The following is a 19,722-nucleotide window of genomic DNA, read 5'->3' on the forward strand; positions in this document are numbered from 1 at the left end:
TTAGGGAAAAAGCTTGTTTTGTAGTGTTGTACAACAAAATACATTTTAGCCTCCTGTCTACCCCTGAAATGATTGTAAGGCAAGCCTGTGAAATATTTAACTAGCAACTCAAAGTGTAAACTCACAGAATCCCTGCCTTACTGAAGTTTCAAACAACTACCTATAGAATGCATCCCATAGAACAGGAAAGACCATACCTCAAAGGTATGTGACATGTGCAACACAAATGACAGGAGCATAATATATTCTGAGAGTCAACAAAAACACGAATTTACTTTTTGATTGAAGGAGGACAGGTCATGCACAGATGAATGGGATCTGTCCTCAAACAGTTCCTACTGGTTACAGCCCACATAGTGATCCTGTTCTATCCCACCATAAAGTCTGTCACCAGATTGTTGGCAGTTTCCATTTTCCTTGGATGATGTAGGGCTTTCCTTTTGCCACAGGAAAGAGAGAGCAGCATTCAAGGAACAGTGGAAGGAAAATGCAATGCCCTGTATGAATGACTTTTACAGATCCAGACTGGATTTCGATTTTGTGTGATCTCAGCTTAAAATATACTAGAAAGGTTTAGATGACAATGAATGAACACTACACGAATAAGTCTGAACCTAAAACAGTCATGCAGTCCTGAACCACTTGTTTGTACAGACTAGAGGTATCCTACCTGGTCAGGCACAATGCTATGCTGTAATCCTAGCGATGCTGCTTCTTTTTTTTAGGTGTAGCAAGGGGCAGGTCCTGTTGTAACCTGTATGGTTTTATTTCATATAATTGCCATTATTACTGCCATAATGTTTCATGCATTATTGCCATTGTGTGTTACAAAACTGTAATAACATACACTCTGGCTATGGGTAGATGGGATGTGATTGCAGAGCGTAACATGGCGGCAATAGGAAATGGGACAGTACTACTCCATTAAGCCCTGCGCACATGGGGCCAACAGATCATAACACAATCTCACCTGCGTAACACAAGAAGTGTTGTGACAAGCAAGTGTGACAAACTGAGGAACTGAAATAAAAAAACCTTTCCTGCATGGGGTTGGGTGTATACAATGTTGCATCCTGTCAGCTATATCACAAATGAAAGGACATCACTTCCTGTTAAGACCAAACTTTGTTACAGATACATAATATCACTCATTTAAACAATGACTGTATTTTACAGTCATCAATGAATTTATATATACATATACATATACTTTACACACACCATGATTAATGCATAAAATTAATAATGCATACCATCCTTTTCAAACACAGTACTGGATACAAAAACTTAAACGTTGTTTGCTAACGTGGCACTGCTACAGTATCGTCGGTTTTCATGAGTGATTTCTTGCAAAACTTTGCTGATCACAGCCCAGTGGGATTGCCTCTACACAGGACAGGGGCAGTGATGGGCTAATCCGCAGATTCTCAGCATATGTGCCATGTCCCACTTTTGACCACACATATCCGACCTTGTATGACTCAATGCATGCCTGCACCATACGGGCAGAACATACAGCAGACTGCTTATGGACACACACACACACACACACACACACAGACACAACCATACAGACACACAAACACATGTGTGGGCACACATACAAAGAGGTACACACAAGCACTTGGGACCTTCCCAGCGGCCCTCTGTTACCAGAACCTCTGTGTGTGCATTCTGTGTGTTCAAGTAATCAGCAAATCACCAAAATGTTTCTATAAGAAATACACTGGAGAAGATGTCTCCCTTGCAAAAAACAGAACACTGCCTAAATACAAAGACTAAGTTATTACATATAAATGCTATAATTTTAAATAATGTGTTTTATATCATAATGTTTAACTGTGCTTGTAGTAGTGTTAAGGCATATTAAGATCCAAGAGTGTTGCTTTATGGGGCCTCATCCAGTGGTGACATCACAGAGAGACAGGGATGGCAACAGCTGTAGTAGCAAGGTGAGCACCTGATCAGCAGGATGTCTGAGGGTAGACAGTCACTGTTTCATACCATATTTGGAAAACTGCAAACAGTTCTGTGTACAGTGCATTTCCAGCTGCACCTCACCTCGTCAAAGGGTAACGAGCCATCGCAGAATTCCCCTGTTGCCTCATACAGTTCCGGCTCAGTCTCTGTCGCAGCAACATCCCTCCAAACTAGTACCATAGAGGTCTCTGTGGTTTTGATTTTAATTCTGGCCACGTTAAGCATTAGGCTTTGTAGCTACGCATACTGTGCACACAGTCACATTTAAGGTTTAACCATTAAAGTTTTACAACTGCACAGCTTCAGTCCTGATGGTGCAGAATGGTATTAACAGGGTGATGGTGTGCAATGTCCACTTTCTGCGGTCTTTGTTGCAGGAGTTTATCACGGATGGTGCTCACAGATATGCCATCTTTCTGTGCAAGGTGCTTTATGTAGGCCAAGTGAAACTGAGATTCTTACTGCCAGCTGCTTCCTCTGAGCAGATCAACCTGCAGCGAAAGAGACGCAGGGAAAGAGAGAGAAAGGGAGAGAGAGTATGAATAACAATCTACAATCCAAACACAGATACATCATCTATGGGAAACACAAATACAAAACACAAAGTAAAATGCAAAAGACCATATGCAATGGCAAACTACCCCACCATGGTGACTGATCAAAAATGAAGAAAAGCCTTTACAAAGTACAGACTCAGTGAGCACAGCCATAGCGAAAGGCCGACACAGAGGAGCGTGGAAAGGGTGTGCTCTCACTGCTCCCTCACCGAGTCCGAAGCACAGCTGCACGTCCTCACAAAATGTGAAAAATTTCACGAGATCAGAGACGATTATTTCCCCAAAAGTTAAACAAACGTGAAACTTTTCAAAACATAACTGACACAGCAAAGCTTCCCATTTTACTCACTGATAATTGCAGCACATCACAGCCTGCCACCGACTGAGGGACCATAAATGAATTACCATTTCAATTTAAATATGTGTTATCTGTGTTGAAATCACAGTTATTCTCCTGTTGTTCCATCATATTAAACAATTTGTTAATTTAATTACCTAATTATCTATTTTTATACCATTACTAAGTACCCCTTATGTTATCAATATCTCATGTTTATTTCTTGGAATCATGCTTTGGCAATATGAAAATGTATATATTTTTCAAGCCAATAAACCACACTGAATTGAACTGAACTGAGTAACCACTAATTATTATTAATCAACTTATAACCAAGATATTAATCACTAGTTCAATGGTTTACATTTGTAGCTGTTACTTGTCTATTTGTTCATTTGTTACCTCTTTTGTTCTTGTTTCAAATTTCTATTTGAAAAAAAAACCGAGAGAGAATTCATTAATAGAAATAAAACAGAGAGAGAAAGAGAGAGAGAGAGAGAGGAAAGGAGAGAAAGACAGAGAGAGATGGTAGAATAATCATCAGAAAATGGTGCCATAGTTTGCTTGTGTTTTGCTCCAAGTTCTTTTACATGTGGTGACACTCAGACTGAAACAAATGCACACACAGATTAACTTACAAAAGCTCACACAAACACACACAAAGATTCATGTACAGTGCATTCTAAAACAGTACGAGAGGCAGTCAATCATCAATGCCATTGAAACTACAACTGTGGGGAGACAGCCTACAGTTCCCATGGGCTTTAATGAGTGGTTACAGAGAAACGAAAATGCTGGTTAACTCCAATTCTGTATTTTTTGTCGGAGAAGCATCAGTCAGCTTCTTCACATGCCTCTAAAAGATGGATGACAAACAAAACACAAGACATGCAAATTTCACTTCTCTTCAGATATCTCTCCAGCACTGTTGCCTAGATTTAGTTTTCTTGCTTGTTGTTTCATGTTTGTTGTGAAAGCAATATTGGCTAGGCTCAAAGAAGCTGATTTTCTTAAGATCTTCAGAGGAAAAAATTCAATTCAGGGCATGTTTTCATGGCAAAATTAATAAATTGCTGGTACATCTATTATCTGGAAAAACTACCGTACCTTCTGACTGCACATTTCCAGTTGCTTCTAACAAACACACACACACACACACACACACACACACACATGAAGTGACTGTGATGACGTAGGCTGTGTACTCACTGTCCTTGCGCAGGACGCACTTGAACAGGCAGATGCACATGGAGACGAGGAGCAGCGTGGCACCGCTGGTCACTGAGATGAGGATGGCAAGGGCTGTCACCACTGCAACACAAACCCACACAACAGACAGTCAGCTGCACAGAAATGCCAACACAGCAATAACCCACTGCTAAATATGCATGCATACACAGACAAACACACACACACACAACATACATACACACTAGATATGACATGATGCATTCAGCTCAAGATATGTTTCACAAAATGGAGTGCAGTATATGACATAGTCAGGAAACTATATTCTCCTGAGAAACAATGCTGAGAGGAAAACAAAAATAGAACATGATTGAACAATTTTCTTCATGCCTGTATGCATGATATACTGTGGGTTTGAGTGCCTTCTCATTCTCATAAAATGGATCCATAGTTGGCTTATGGTTAGCTACTTAGCTACATGAAGTAAGACAAGAGACCAAATTTAACAAGTTGTATTGATTACATGAAACCACCAATGAAAGTGGTACCTAGGTTGTTAAGACAATATTGCCACATCAATGTGATGTGGAATGGATCATTTACAATACTCCTGTTTTCCAATGTGCAATGCTATTAAATGATTTTTGAATAATCCATTTATCCATGGTACTTTGGTGAATATTGTTACAACTGGGATACAAATTGATCACTAGGAACAATGCATTGGAACTAAGGAAGTATTTTTTGTGATAACACTGCCTTGGGGTAATGGACAAAATGAGTAAAGCAAGTAAAAATTCTACTCACATGACAGTCGATAGGTCACAAAATGTCATTTTGACATTTTAGCCAGTTTTAATATTAATAAAGTGTTAATAAAGTCACATGGTAATTTGCTTTTATTCCATATTTTCAGGGTCACAAAACTTTTTTGATATCAGGAATTTCAATGTTAGGATATTTTGCCTCATGCTTAATATACTAATACACACACATGTACACACACACACACACACACACACACACACACACACAGCGTTCTGTCAGTGTCAGTGCTCTCTGGTGGTTGCAGTAGGGTGTGGCACTCACACTTGGTGTTCATGGAGATGGAGATGGGCGACTCCAGGCCACGGTGGTGCACCAGGCACTTGACAGACTTGTCCCTGAGGAGCGCGGCCTGCACGGTCAGGGTGCTGACCACTAGGGTGGTCCCATCTTCCTGCGCGACGGACGTGGTCACGGGCGGGCCCAGCGTCCGGTTGTCCCCCTCCACGTTCCAGACGATCTCCGCCGGGGGCCGCGCCAGCGCAGTGCAGTTGGCCTCGATCGCCCCCTGTGCCGTAGTCCTGTAGCTCATCTGGGGTCGGGGCAGAACTGGGGGGACAGGAAACACAGAAAAGTCAGGGACCACTGCGAGAACACAGCTGACTGTAAAACTGCTATGATTTCATATTTGTGATTTTGTATTTGTGCTATTATAAAAGGGCTTTATGTACGTTTACATATGTTGACAACAGCTGTCCATTAATTAAACTGAATTAGTAGTAAATTAGTTATTCTAAAAGTACTAACAACCACTCAAAATCAATACATAGATTGATAAACCATAAAAAATAAAGAAGAAAAGCTCTCTATTGCACATCTGACAGGCTCAAATGAATCAAGGTAACATACAGAAACACCTTTAACTGTTATTATAATTATTTTGTTTTGAATAAACAACCAACATTGGTAAGAAAAAAAGGACTGAGAACTGATACTGGTCATGTAATGTCTAGATCAGATCAGTATTCAGATAACAGCTGAATAAAAATGAACTGAGAACTCTGTGGGAGTGAAATGAGTGCTGACTCCCCAGCATCGGGTCTGGTGAGGGGAGTTTGTTTGGGGGAACACTAATCTAAACCACTCCCTAGGAGGAAAAAACTATTAGTAGGCAGGCTAGTTCTGTCTGTCAGTCACGGACAATGATGTCTCAGCCTTGGTTTCATCTCAAACAGGAAAAAAGTGACCCCACCCACCACCCCCCCAGAAAGGGCTAAGGGCTAAGGCAGACTGTAGCAGGAGAGACGCCCTCAGAAGGCGGACATTCTATGTTTTAGACACCTCCCTAAAGTGCTGCTTTCCAGTGGTGCAGTCATGCGCAGAGAGAGAGAGGGAAAGCACAATGCTGTGTGACGCATCTTTTTGTGTTGGTGTAGGAGCCAGAGGCATTCTCACTGCAGACAAAGGCTCCGCTGTTCGGTGGAGATTACAGCGGAAGACGCACAGAGATGGGCACTGTTCGGAGAACAGTAACGCTGTGATAGCATGGAAGCCAGTCTGAATTAATCACCCTCCCCCCTGTGAAGCGCTCTCAAAGCCCTGCTCCGTCAGCTCCACCACTTGGCCCTAATGTTCGCAGGTTCAGCTGATGGATAATTTTGTACAGTGAGAGCGGGAATATCCACTGGTCACAGTGGGTAAAGTAATCCTGTGGAGTATAATTTGTCAATTCTGCTACTTGTGTGCCTTTGTACCTCTGTCAGGCAGTTCTTTGCAGGGGTAAAATGCATTAAGGAGGCCCTGTGTTCCACGTGCATAATGTGACTGGAATGTCATTCATAATGACAACAGCCTAATGGCTCGGACCCACGCACTCAGCCCAGCCTACTCTGCCTGCCTGGAATGCAGGGCTTTGACCTGCAGCATTTTATCTTAGCCACAGCAAAACAGCATTACAACAGCCAAGAAGACCTTCCCTAAAGTGACTTACAGTTATTGATTTTGCAGATGCTTTTATCCAAAGCAACTTACAGTACATTGGAGGTATACATTTCGTTATTATGTGCATTAGCTGGAAAATCAAACCGACAACTTTGGTGTTGCTAGTGCCATGCTCCACCAATTGAGCCATAGGAACATTTTTATATGTAAGCTATGTAAGACACAGCTGGATTTACTTGGCCAGTATGGGTTACACACCTTTTACAAGTTTACAAGAGCAGTATGGCAATCTTTGGGTTAAGAGCCCTGCTCCTAACCAGTACACCACACTGCTGCCACACTGCGTTAATGCGTTTTTACACTACATGAGTTTTACATGTGTTTTTACAAAAAGGTGCAGCTGCTCCTATGGGTTCCTACTCTGGCACATTCTTACAGTGCTCAGATCTGAGTCCAAACCTTCGGTTAACTCGACACAGACATTGCTGCCATGGTGCATCACTGCTAAAGACCCCCTGCAGAGATCATCAGTAGCACTCAGAGAGAGCTTTTTTCACTTTTTCCTGCCTTTGCAGCTCAAAAAGGGTTACTGAATCTGGATGCAATAAAAATTTGGACTTTATTGCTGAAATAAGCAAATTTTGAGAACTTCAGTGTTTTTTTCATTTTGTGTTAGATTCCCAGATGGGTGGGCTGCAGCTCTGGCTGAACAGTCCCACGTGCAGGAACTGGGTGGGGTGTGAGAGCATGGTGAGAGGCAGGGCAAGGGGCAGGGAAAGGGGCAGGGCCTCTCCGGTGGAGGGCGCTTGTACCGTAGATGGTGAGGCAGGCCACGGCGCTCTTGCTGCCCTCGGAGAGGGAGTGGAACTCGCAGGTGTAGCAGCCTTCGTCGTCCGGCCGCGCGCCCCAGATGTGCAGCCGGGACTCTCCCAGCGTGTGGCTGAGCGCCACGCGCCCCCGCAGCGGCTCCTCGATCACGGGGTCCCCCCGCTGGCCGTACGAGGCCACGTCGCCTGCCTGGCCCCGCCCTGACACCTTCCTCCACAGCACCTGCAGCACTTTCTGGGGCAGGCCGTACCTGCAGGACAGGGTGACCAGCGTCCCACTCCGCGCCGTCCTGTTCCCCTCTGCGCTCACCGTCGCTGTGAGGCACATTTACACACACGCAATGGGCCGCACGCACCGAGCACATTAGGTCACTCACACCCCTGATGTGTCCGTGCTGCAGTGCAGAGCGGGCCAGAATTCTCTGGAATATTCCAGGAAACAGATTGTAGATACTTCTCTGTGCTTTGAGGGAGGGAAGGATTAAGACATGGCAGGTAGTCAAATATGACAACACACATCATTCTGCATCACACTAAGAGAAAGAAGCTTTATCAAAAATGAGATGCCCAACTCACTAATATACAGTTCATCCAGGTGGTCTGTGGGATCTGGCCAGTTTACCTGAGGATTTCCCCCATTTACATAACACAAATTAGTTAAGGCAGGAATGTAAGAGTTTACAGTAACATTGTGAGAGCTTCCTTGAGGAATGCATGTTTAAATGAAACCTTATATTAATATTCTACGGCTCCAACTGGAACTCTCGGTTTACTGTTTAAAAAGACTGCTAATGGCATGTTCTCTTAATGCACCCAAACTTTCAGGCAGAAAAAGAATAGCAGGGCTCTTACGCTATGTTTCGTGAATATTAATGAAGATGAATAAACTGGAATATTCTTCATTTTTTGACAAACATTTTAACATTCTGACATAAGGACTCACCTTGTTACGTGATGGCTGAATATTTCAGTAATTGAATATTCCATGTAATCCATTTTTATTTCCACAGATGAGACAAACTTTGGCTTAGTAACACACAAAACAGTTATAAAACCACTGTACATTCATAGTTTTAAAAATATATAAAAATTGACCAAACCTGGAATTAAACCTTCAGGTATAACTTTTCAAGCTTTTCACAAACCTTATGTGAGAAGGTAAATGCATGACTTTTCTTGCTGCGTTTTTGGTATTTTTTGGCACTGCCAGGCTGCCATAGGTAGGCTCACCTGTGACGGTCAGGCAAGTCCGTCCCTCCTGCATGCCCCCTGGCTGGATGTCAAATGTGCAGCGGTAGCAGCCCTCGTCCTTGGGACCCACCCGTTTGATGGTGATGGCGGTGGTGTGCCGGCGCATCGTCGCCTGCTCCACGCGGTGGTCGCCAATGGTGGCGGGCTGGCCCGGCACGTACGTCAGGAGCGTGGTGTTCTGGCCGTCCAGCCACCGCACCTGCTTCAGGACATCACCCCTCCGCGTCGTCAGGTTGCAGCCCAGGGTGAAGGGGAGGTTAAGCTGGGCCTGCACGCTCGAGGGAGCGGTGACCTTACCTGAAACACCTGGACCAAGCAAAATAAACACTGCTCAGTTTACCAAGTACTAGCAAGACTTAATTATAGTTATCAGTTCTGCCAAAACATATAAGTGCTAAATGCTGCCCTATAGTTGATTGGAATGTGCTGTTGCATTCCTGAGTTGAACCACTCATGGTGTTTTGTTGTCGATAAGCAAGTGTTCTGATTCATTCAAACAACAACACATGGAAACTCCACGCATTAGGGGGTTTAAGTTTCACTCATCCTTATAAAACTCATATAGGCTGTGTAATGAGAACCTAAATTCATCATTAGAGGACAATAAGTCCCAATAGTGGAATTTACAAAAACAAAAGACATAAATCTAAAAACACATATTAATTGAAGTGTAAAGCTGATTTATTTGCTAAGAACATATGTCTAAAACAGAAAATCATGCAGTTACTCTTAAGAAACAAAGTTTCAAAAACATGCTTAGCTTGCAGAAAAAAATTAATTTGAAAGTGCCTTGACTGGTATTAAAGCTAAATGATTAATCATGAAGCAAAGAAGAAATGTTAACAGTCACAATTATGAAAAAGTGTTACTTTTTATTATTCTTATGGCATTTTATGGGCCTCTGCATTATGTGCAAAAGGACACTTTGGATATGACGTCTTCAGCAAGTCGCTGCAAACTGTAAGTGTTGGCTTTTCTTCCTTTACAGTCTAAAACAGAACTTGGATGGATGCAATGGGTGGCACACATTAACAATTCATTAGCTAAAAATTATAAGTATTAGCTGATAATTACATATACAGTAACTATGATAACCTTTAATATTTCAACATTAAACAGATGTGAGTGAATGTTAACAAAGCTGACAAGTTAATTACTGGAAAATCAGATCCAGCTTGATAACGGGCAAAGTATCTTAAGGCCAGTAATAATTACATCACCTCAGATGAAATCTATAACTGCATTTCTCCAAACAAGATGATCAGCCTCGACCGCTGGAGAAAACTAGATATATGCAGTTATTCATGACATTTGACTATTTTTTATTTTAATTATGATTGTAATTACCATAATTTTATGTTCCTATTAATATTACGCAGATGATATGGGTGAACTCTAATATTCAAGTAGTCGTGCAAAGACAATGGGGTGCATGGTTTAGCATGCCATGGCCAGAAATCCTTTTAATTACCGGGTTCACCAGTGTTTGTATTTTAATTCACAGCATCTTAAAATGGTTATCTACCATGAAGTGGCAAGTGACTCCACTGCATTCATTATTATGTCTTAATGTAGTTTGTGCCTCATACTCCATTTTGTATGTTCTTTCTTTTTGGCTTTACTCATTAAGCCCCATGCAGTGACGGATTTACATTAAGCAATTATAACCTGTCATGTTTTCATGTAAAAACGAGTCATGGAAACCAGCCCCTAGACAGACATGCTGAACAGAGCATTGTCTCAGCAAATCACAAAGGGAAGATGGCTTTGAGTCCTATGGTTATACTGAAATTAAATTTTAAAAATGGCACCTCGCAGTGTTGCCACCATCACCAGCGACAGGCAGAGCGACAGACACCATGGCAGGGCCGTATCAAACATCTTCATCTTTGTCTTCATCGAGGAAAGAAGACCCATGCTATTCATGTTCATCATCAGCCTGATAACGAGGACTTTAAAGAGCCAACACAGACAAAAAAAAGAGCAAATATTTCCCATCACCTTCTTAAGTAACTGATGCATACCACATACAGACATTTCTTCACCTTTTGCTTTTTGCCTCAGATGGTTCATAATCATGGGATGACTCGTGCAATGGCATCCGATTTCATCCCGGATTCAACCACCCAAGGCAGGTCTTTACACCCTGTCACTTACATCCCAGTCATCCTACAATAGGAAAAACACACTCATGCTCATATTACGCTCATACATTACATAATTATTGCAGCATAATATCTGGCATTAATATTTTGTGCCCCAGCTGCAGCATTCAACATGTGAGGAGCAGCCTGCTCAGTTCTGATGCAGATAGGATCTGATCTCAGCTGGGAGGGGAAGAAGACATGATTTTGACTAATGGGCTGAATGTTTAGCTTGCAAGGGAAATACCTTTTACCGGGCAATTGTATTAACGTCAGGGGAAATAACCTTCAGTTTCGTACAAAAGACAGGCGTTTCAGTCTTTTTCAAGGTAGTGCCATTGTTCGAACTTCCTTTCTTTCTTGTTCACATGTGATTTGCAGTTAATTAGATAAACCAACAGGAAACCACCTGCTTTGCAAAATACCTCTGGTGTCTGCTGTGTCTTCCTGAAACATCACCTTGACACCTGAACAGACGGAGCTGTACTCCTCATCGTTGATACCTAATTTTAGAGATTATTTCCCATGACTTCCTGTTTACCTTGCAGAACAAACCACTTGTCCATTGGTTCAGAAGTGCTGAAATACACACTAGGCTTTAGCACACATTCCATCGGGAAATAACACAGTTGTTCGGGCTCTTGCAGCTAAACATCAAAGCAAATTCAATTAAACATACAAAGACCTGCTTTTAAAAGACAAAGCCTCAGGCGAGCTAAGGAACTGGAAACGCAATGCTGGGACGGCGTTTTGCATTGCGGTTTTCACGAAGGAAGTGTCGAAGTGTAACCGATTAAAGTGACCACAATAATTTAAATACAATCATACCGGCTGACTATAATTTTTTTGTCTTCTACAGAGTCAGTGAAGTCAGTCACAGCCATTTCTGCCGTTGAGGTAACCATTGAGCATTTTAGAATTGAATTTTAGTGTGAATTAATTTTAAAAATAACTAATTAAATGATCTCAACACACTAAACAGACTCTCTTGATATACACAGACGAGATCTTGTCCTGTTGAGAATAAGTTGGATAAGTTTCCTAATTCAAATCAAACTCCAAAAACTATACATCTGCTTGCTTTGCTCGTAAAAATACACACCCTTCTTTGGGTGATGCAAATATATGTCTTGCATCTGGTATCATTCACTGAAAATGTGAATATATAATACAGAAATCTGAAGCACTTTTAAAACTAGAGTTAGTTTTTATCGTACCGTGCAGAACATGCGGTTCCCCATAAGGAAGTGGTCTTAAAACGCTCGTGCCGGTGCAGAACGTGTGAAACGCATTCAGTTCTCAGATGGAAAGTTGAACAGGCATCCCCTGCATGCGGCGCCGAAGCATGCAGCCCGCTAGACATCCACCACTTATGACGCCAAACGGCCAGATAGACTCTTTCGTTATGAAAATCCGTAATGCTATCGCTTCGACTGGGTCGTAGTCATAATAGTTACTACCAATTACTATTTATTAGGACTCACCTTCCAGACTACATGTCCGCAACGGGAACGCGCCAGCATCATTACGTAACAGTGCCATCCGTGGATGCATTTTGCATAATGAACCCAATGTTCTGCCCCTTTCCGTGTTAACATACTTTGTTCTGTCTTTACATATGTGATAACAACTACTTGACAGAAAAAAATATAGTACTATCTTGATCTATGAAGCTTTTGACTTTTGATTTTTTTTTGCTTGTAAATACAGTAATATTAAACCCACATTAGCTTGAACGGGTAAATGCCAACCTCTTCGATGTGTACCCTAACTATTGGTGCTAATTTGTGCACTGTTTTCGTAGACGGTGAATTTTTAAAATGCTGCCACTTTGTTTTATGCTTAAAATACAGAAAATAATGGATGTCACTCTTACAGAATGTTCGCAATTACAAGGCGCTGTTCTGATTAATCGAATATTCAGCATACCCAGACGTGTCATTATACTCACATGCAGTAATCCAGGCCGCGCTCTGTTTGATAGATACACCACTGACCTCTAGTGGTATTTCCCAAAACATTATATGTTGAGTGAGACCGTCTGTTCGATAGATTCTTTACCGACCAAGAATTGCTCTGAAACGTTACACGGGTATTATTTTATAGCATTTCCCTCTGTAACTCTGTAAAGGTGGACAAAGACTGAGCAAGACAAAGCCCGGTATTGTAAACGTAGGCCGTCAGTGTTTGCATGATCGTGCAATAGTTTTTCGAGTCATTTTCTCTGACAGTAAGTGGGAAAGGACATTTACGACTACGAGAGTTTGTATCAGTAAAGGGAGGGGCTGAGAGACCTGATTGTGGATACTTTTTAAAACAACGTAGACCTGTTTTAAACAAAGTGTAAGCAACAGAAACTGAACATATAACAAAGCGTTTTGAACATAGTTTAAAAGTTTAATTCAGTTTTATTTAATTTATCTAAAGTGTTGCATATCAGACATCGTGCTTTTATCTACTGTGTATACGAGTCTAGGAGTCTAATGAACAGCGTGTGAGGCAGTGGTCAGGCGGTTCAGCCACATTATGGCGCAAGATCTGCTCTCGAGTCACCGTGGCTGAGATCAAAGGGACCCATGGGCGCATAAAGCACTGTGGCTAACTTCTGTGTATCCTCATGTGTGCAAATGTGGTCTCTGTAATTATATTTATGTGACTGTACTGTGAACCACAGTTCCCTCTGAGTGTTAGTATCATGGTATAACTAAATGGGAAAATAGCAGAGATGTGTATTACTATTGATGATATTTGAGTATTCTATAACCAATATGAAGTACTCAAATGATCAATTACTGACATCTTGTGTCACATGAGTTCAAGGTGTCTTCTGTTAAAGGCTATCCGTAAACAATTAAAACAACAAATCATCTGAGAGTAGTAATCTACAATAATAAACCATTCATATCATTTATGTCCATTTGATTAAGAACTTGTGGCTAACTGCACAAATCTATGACACGGACAATAGTTCAATGCATTTATGGTTAGTGTACCAACACAAGCAAACCTTTGTTAGTATCTTGCGTTTAAAGAAAATCTCAGAAAATTAGCTACATTTGTTGGCCTGGAAATTAAGCGAGTCTAACCGTTTAAAGTCTGTAAATCGCAGAACGTGGACTCATGGTTTGCCCATCGGTTCATGGTTTATTTGTCATCACAACATTTAACGATCCTCTTCCTCTGTGCTGCCTTCTTCATCTCCATTGTCCTCGTCCTCCTCTTCACTGTGCTCACCCAGAAATGTCATGTCCCAGCCTATGACCCTGCTGTACACTCACTTGACCCTGACCTTCTGGGTATTGAATTTTCTCATAAAACAGCCTATTGGCTGTGTGCTCCTGCAGCCCCACAGGGAGGTCTTTAAAGGATGAAACCTACAAGGAGGGGTTTGGTAAGTGCAGCCTGGGAGAGTGACCACTACATGAAATGCAGCAGGTGCTCAGTGCATACTGGAATACTTCCTCTGGGGTTATTCAAAAACAGAGAGCTGTGAGAATATTCAAAAACCATTTTGGACATATAGCAGAATGTCCACAGCAAACTGAATGCACAGATGTTTCATGGAGAAAATGTATTGCAAAGGACAGGCAGGAAAACACCCAGACAAGTGACAAGGATAGTACTGAATCTTAGAATCCCTGATTTTATTTTTGAGAAAGCCTTGCAGCATTTGCTTTTCAGTTACTTACTGTATAACAGCTACAGACAATAAAGATTTTCTAATCTGTTCTGCTTTTTTTCATCTTCTATTCTGTTTTATTCTATATTCATGTGAAAGACATCACTGTGGGGAGGAGATGGACCAAAGCCAGACCAGAATAAGAGAATAGTAACTCACTGCAGTTACAGAGCTATGTATTTGCTTTAGCAGGCGTCTCCGACTTTGTGCAGATTGTTTCAGTTGCTGCCGGTGCTGCTCCATCTCTCTGGTCAGGATGACCTCTTCCTCACCCAGTCTTTGCAGCTGCATCATTTCATCAAACACATCTTTCTTGGTCCACAGATCAGCATAGGTTTATGCAATTGTGTAAATGCAGTCATGGGGGTAAGCCGGTAATTTGCTCAAAATTAGGGTTTGAGCAAATTACTGGCATTAAAGTAGAATAGTGCAGTCATACAGTTCCCAGGGGAAGGCGTGGCCTCCCAGCTTGCTCTCCTCCTTTGTCATTTTTGCCAGGTTTCGTGCCTTTGCTTGTTGCAGACTTATGGGATGGCTCTCCATGGGATGGGATGGAGAGCCATTGAAACAAGGGCATGGTTGGTCTGCCATTCCCAGTTAAATTACTAGTACTGCACTGGCTAGAAATTAGGTTAGTCACCTGAGTCCTGACAGTAATCACCTACAAAGTGTCTAGAGTTATGACAGGTAGTGAATCATGGAAAGCTGGAAACAAAAGAGCAGCAAAAAATGTTTAGGATTCAATGTATGAATGAAGTCTTGTCCGGATCATGAATTTAATGCCTGATCACATAACCATTGCCGTGAGTCATAAATCGATAATCACAGTAGAATTGTGACTAATACCTGGGGTGTAATGTTAGTGGTCACTGACAATTTTTTATTTTATTTTTCATTTTCAGAGTGATCACTGGAGACACGGAGGCAAAAGGAAAAAAAAATACTGTGAGTTTTTGAAATACATCTTGACTGTTTAATACCCCTGGATGACTTTAAGCTTTTAATTAGCGATGAGTTGGTTCCTGAAAGTAATTATTAATGTTTATTAATGTTACACAGCTATGATAAATGCCACAAATAAACAATACCACAACCTGAACATGGCCAACACTAACACAGTGTAGTTATGCATGAAGGCGAAGGAGTTCGACGTCATGAATATAATTACCTGGTCAGCTATGGAGAATGGAATGTGACAGGCTTGCAGGCTTGCTGGTTAGCAAACCCAATTTCATTGCAACAAGCAGCTGGCCAGCTCAAGGGATAGAATCATTCACGTGTACCCTTAGCTCGGTAGCTAGCTGTGTAACTATTGTCCGAAACATTAAAGCAAACAAGCGAGCATGTCTTTTAAAGTTTATATGTATTTTAAAGTTACAATATGTATTCCTACAGTATTTTTTCTTTCTAATAGTTTGTGTTCATGTGCAATGTAGAACTATCTACCTAGTTTAAGAAGACACCCCGCTAAAAATTACTTCACAATGCCTAGAATCACAAAACGTCAGTACGGAATGATGTCGTTTTTCTTCTTCTTCAATTCGCGTAGCAATGTCAGATTACCCGGCCAATGCAGACATTTCTGCCACCTACAGCTCCGAAGGTTGCGATATATCCGGAAGAGCACATCACCTTTCCGTTAAGGCCTTGCAAAGTCAGGACACGGTGTAAGGGTGGGAGTGAATGATATATACTTGAAACAGTTAAAGGACATTTTGACTGTTGATGACAGTGACACATAACAAAGGCTTCAGTTGACTGTAAAGACTATTTTTGTTAAACAAAGCACAACCGCAGATAATGAAAAATCTGATACTGTACTGTATAGTGTGGGGCAGGGCCTTTCAACTACTGGCATAAGGAGCAAATGGACCTGTTGAGCCTTTTGATTACTGAGACACAAACAAAAAAAAGTATTAACATGCATCAAAATGTGCAACTCCAGCATAATGTTATGCTACATATCATAGTGCTGTGAATAAACTTGATCATTTTCTTTTTTCTTAATGCACGGTTAGTCTTGTCAGTTTCTGAATTGGGACTGACTGTAGAAAAATTCATTTCTTTAAGTGTTGTTTTGTTTGATTAGCACTTACCTGTTCTACACTTATCATTTACCACAAATGAGATACAAACATGAAGGAGCAGTAATGTTTTAATCAAATCTGTAAGCGATAAATAACAGCTATTGCCATCTTCTGCATCTGTGTCATGGGTAACATACTACTTGTTTATAATATGTTTTACCAATACAAATTGAAAGTATTTGGCCCACCATGTTTTCATGTGACAGTTCTTTATACACTTGAATTTACTGTGAGGTGTCCGATTAGTTATTGTCCTGGTTAATAATTAGTGTCCTCTGGGCACTGATGTAGAAACACCAGGAAATTCAGCCACTGCAACTGTACCTTGGCTCAGAAAGGTCATCCTATCACTGGTAAGCAACACTCTGAGGCTAGACCAATATGGTGTAGCATTCCAAACTGAATCAGTGTGATTCTTTAACATGAGAAATGCCTGACAGTACATATCAGTTTGCCACCAGGGCAAAGTTTAAAATTAAAGGAAGTGGTTGAATTCCTTGGGTGTGTAATGACCTTATAAGCCGTAGAGATTTGAAATTTGGTCTCTATTTTTCCGAATCACCTCTCCCTGAACTCAGTCCATGAGACCCAATACTGTGAAAAAGGAAGCCTGGTTCAGTTTGTAATGCCAGTGCAACTAATGGCAACACTGGGTCGAAATGGGGTCCATCTTTCTGTAAGGACAGCTGTTTATCCTGCCCACAAACACGACTGACTGGAGGAAAGATGACACATTCATAGTGTTCTCCCTCAGACAGGCCAAAGACACAGCTGTTGAGTAAGGCTAGGAGAAGTAATAGCATAGAATCAATCAAATCACACACACATAATGCTTTTTAAAACTGATTTCATGTGTGAAATATTTAAGATATTCTCAGATTTAGGACAGCTTACATCACACATGCACACACCCAAATATTCAAAGTTCAGGCAAAAACATTTTTGGTAACACAAAGAGAAGATGAAACCATTTGTTCATTTTCAGGCTAAACTACTATTTATTTAATGCAAATTACAGTACCAGGTAACTATTTCTTTGAACCAACTCACACAGAGGAACAAAGTGGACATATTTACAGGGAGAGGGAAACAATTAGCATACTTTCACAGAAAAAAAGTTTATATTTAAAATAAAATAAAAATGTCAGTTACAAACAGAGGCATTCAAGTAGTAGTAATGATATACAGGTTGCTTTTTGTTGCACTTTTTATTTTGAGTCAAGACAGCTTTTCTTCACAAGTGTATGTGATAGTCTGTGTACAAACCAGTCATATTTTTAAAATTACATTTTGAACTTTGTGTTTTTATATATATTTATATATACTTTACTCTTTTTAAACTTTTCGTCACAAGAAGTGGTCACATGGTTCATTTTACAGGCCAAGTGATTGGATAGCAACACACCTATGAACGCAAATATTACAAGCAGGTACGTATAGAGTGGAGGGAGGCTACACGATATTTATTTCTCCCTCTGTGTGCGGTTGCCCGTGTGATACAACACTGTCAGAGAGGGGGAAAAGTCCATGGAGTTCACCATTCCAAAGACTCTGCCACTGGGTCACGATGCATTCCATTCACTTTGGTATAGGGGCAGGAATTGGAAAAACAACATGTGCATCTTTTTTCACCTTCCGACTGATAAATTATGTTAATCCGCCATACGAGCAGAGTTCAGGACGTGTCATTGCTCTTTGTGCGTGCGTGTATGTGAGTGTGAGTGTGTGTGTGTCTGTGTGTGTGTGTGAGACAAACAGATAGATAAAGAGGGAGGGAGCACCCCAGCTAAAACACAACTTAAAAACTCTCCTCATAGGGAGGGGGGTGGAGCCTGTACAGTACTGATACAGTTCTCTAGATAAAAAAAGACCTTGTATGTACAATGTGGCCTCACATAGAGCTGGACCAAGGTGAGATTTAAATAGCTAAGTGGCAAAATGTCTCTCTCACATGGGTGGGAAAAGAAACTAGGCGCATAGAAAAATGTCTGACAAAAAACCCAGTCTTGAACATGGAAGTGGCAGATTTGCAGAGGCGTGAGGGGCTGGCGATTAAACAGCGCTCCCAAAGGCAAGGAGGAGATGGAACAGGAGAGAACTCATGGCAGCAAAGGCACTCCAAACTATAGATACACTATACATTACTAATTATAGTTACAATAAGATAGCTGGCACCTACTGTACAGTTAAGATTGAACTATATGGCTGAAAAACAGCTAATCTACATTTTAGAATAAACAATTATATTTGCCCTGATTATTACTTTTTTTTGTTGGTTTTTTTTTTATTTTGTTTTTGCTCATTAACAGTTCTTGGGTCCACATATTTACATACCATACACAAAAAAGAGATAAGTACAAGCCAGAATTTGGTGAGGAGCAACTATATACACACATTTCTCTTTATAGTGTTTTTCCTGTTGTTCTGTTGTAACTCTTTGAAGTAAGACATGTTTGGCAGATTGTACAGGAAGGGTGGTGGTAGTGGTGTCATATTACAGGGTGGCCGGCTAATAGGTGGAGGTAAAGCAGGTGAGAAGGCTAGAGAACAAGCAGACAGACCCCTTCAGTAGCTGGTTTAAAATAATAAAAGCTGAAGAAAACAGCCCGCAGGAGCAGCCAGCAAGCTCCCTCAGTCTAGCTCTCATCTTCCTAAACCAAAAAAAAGTAAATAAATAAAAGTAAAGGGATGGAAGGACCCACAGGTTGACAACGGTTTAGGGGAGTAATATGAGGTAAAAATAATAATAATAATAATAATAATAATGACAGACCATTTTTCCCCCTCTCTTTGGAACTGACAGGACACACCCTTCCCCGTTAAATGTTGGAGGCTTAAGACCAGACACACTCTAAACAAGAATGAGAGCAACTGTGGCTACTACAAATTTCTCAGTCCTTACCATTCAAACAAATGGAGTTCGCCACACCAGCGAGAGGGGAATAAAAACGACAATATTTTTTTAA

General features: G+C 41.1%; 1 protein-coding gene across 1 annotated transcript; it reads right to left on the reverse strand.

Moving 5' to 3' along the window:
• Nucleotides 1-1,849: 1,849 nt before the first annotated feature.
• On the reverse strand, nucleotides 1,850-10,726 carry LOC118786207 (OX-2 membrane glycoprotein-like). Its single transcript, XM_036541305.1, has 6 exons — nucleotides 10,658-10,726; nucleotides 8,826-9,152; nucleotides 7,581-7,910; nucleotides 5,152-5,436; nucleotides 4,084-4,185; nucleotides 1,850-2,471 (listed from the first exon to the last, which is right to left on the reverse strand). Exons 1-6 carry the CDS (start codon nucleotides 10,674-10,676, stop codon nucleotides 2,467-2,469), a joined length of 1,068 nt encoding a protein of 355 aa, XP_036397198.1. The 5' UTR covers nucleotides 10,677-10,726; the 3' UTR covers nucleotides 1,850-2,466.
• Nucleotides 10,727-19,722: the final 8,996 nt, after the last annotated feature.

The sequence above is a fragment of the Megalops cyprinoides genome, chromosome 11 (genome assembly GCF_013368585.1).
Source record: "Megalops cyprinoides isolate fMegCyp1 chromosome 11, fMegCyp1.pri, whole genome shotgun sequence".
In the NCBI taxonomy this organism is placed as follows: domain Eukaryota; kingdom Metazoa; phylum Chordata; class Actinopteri; order Elopiformes; family Megalopidae; genus Megalops; species Megalops cyprinoides.

Bases quoted from the DNA above. Each gene is read 5' to 3' on its own strand.
- LOC118786207 (XM_036541305.1), bottom strand. The intron at 7,911-8,825 runs GTGAGCCTACCT...TGTGCCTCACAG, and splicing joins GACTTGCCTGACCGTCACAG to CGACGGTGAGCGCAGAGGGG. The intron at 5,437-7,580 runs GTACAAGCGCCC...CTGTCCCCCCAG, and splicing joins GGCCTGCCTCACCATCTACG to TTCTGCCCCGACCCCAGATG.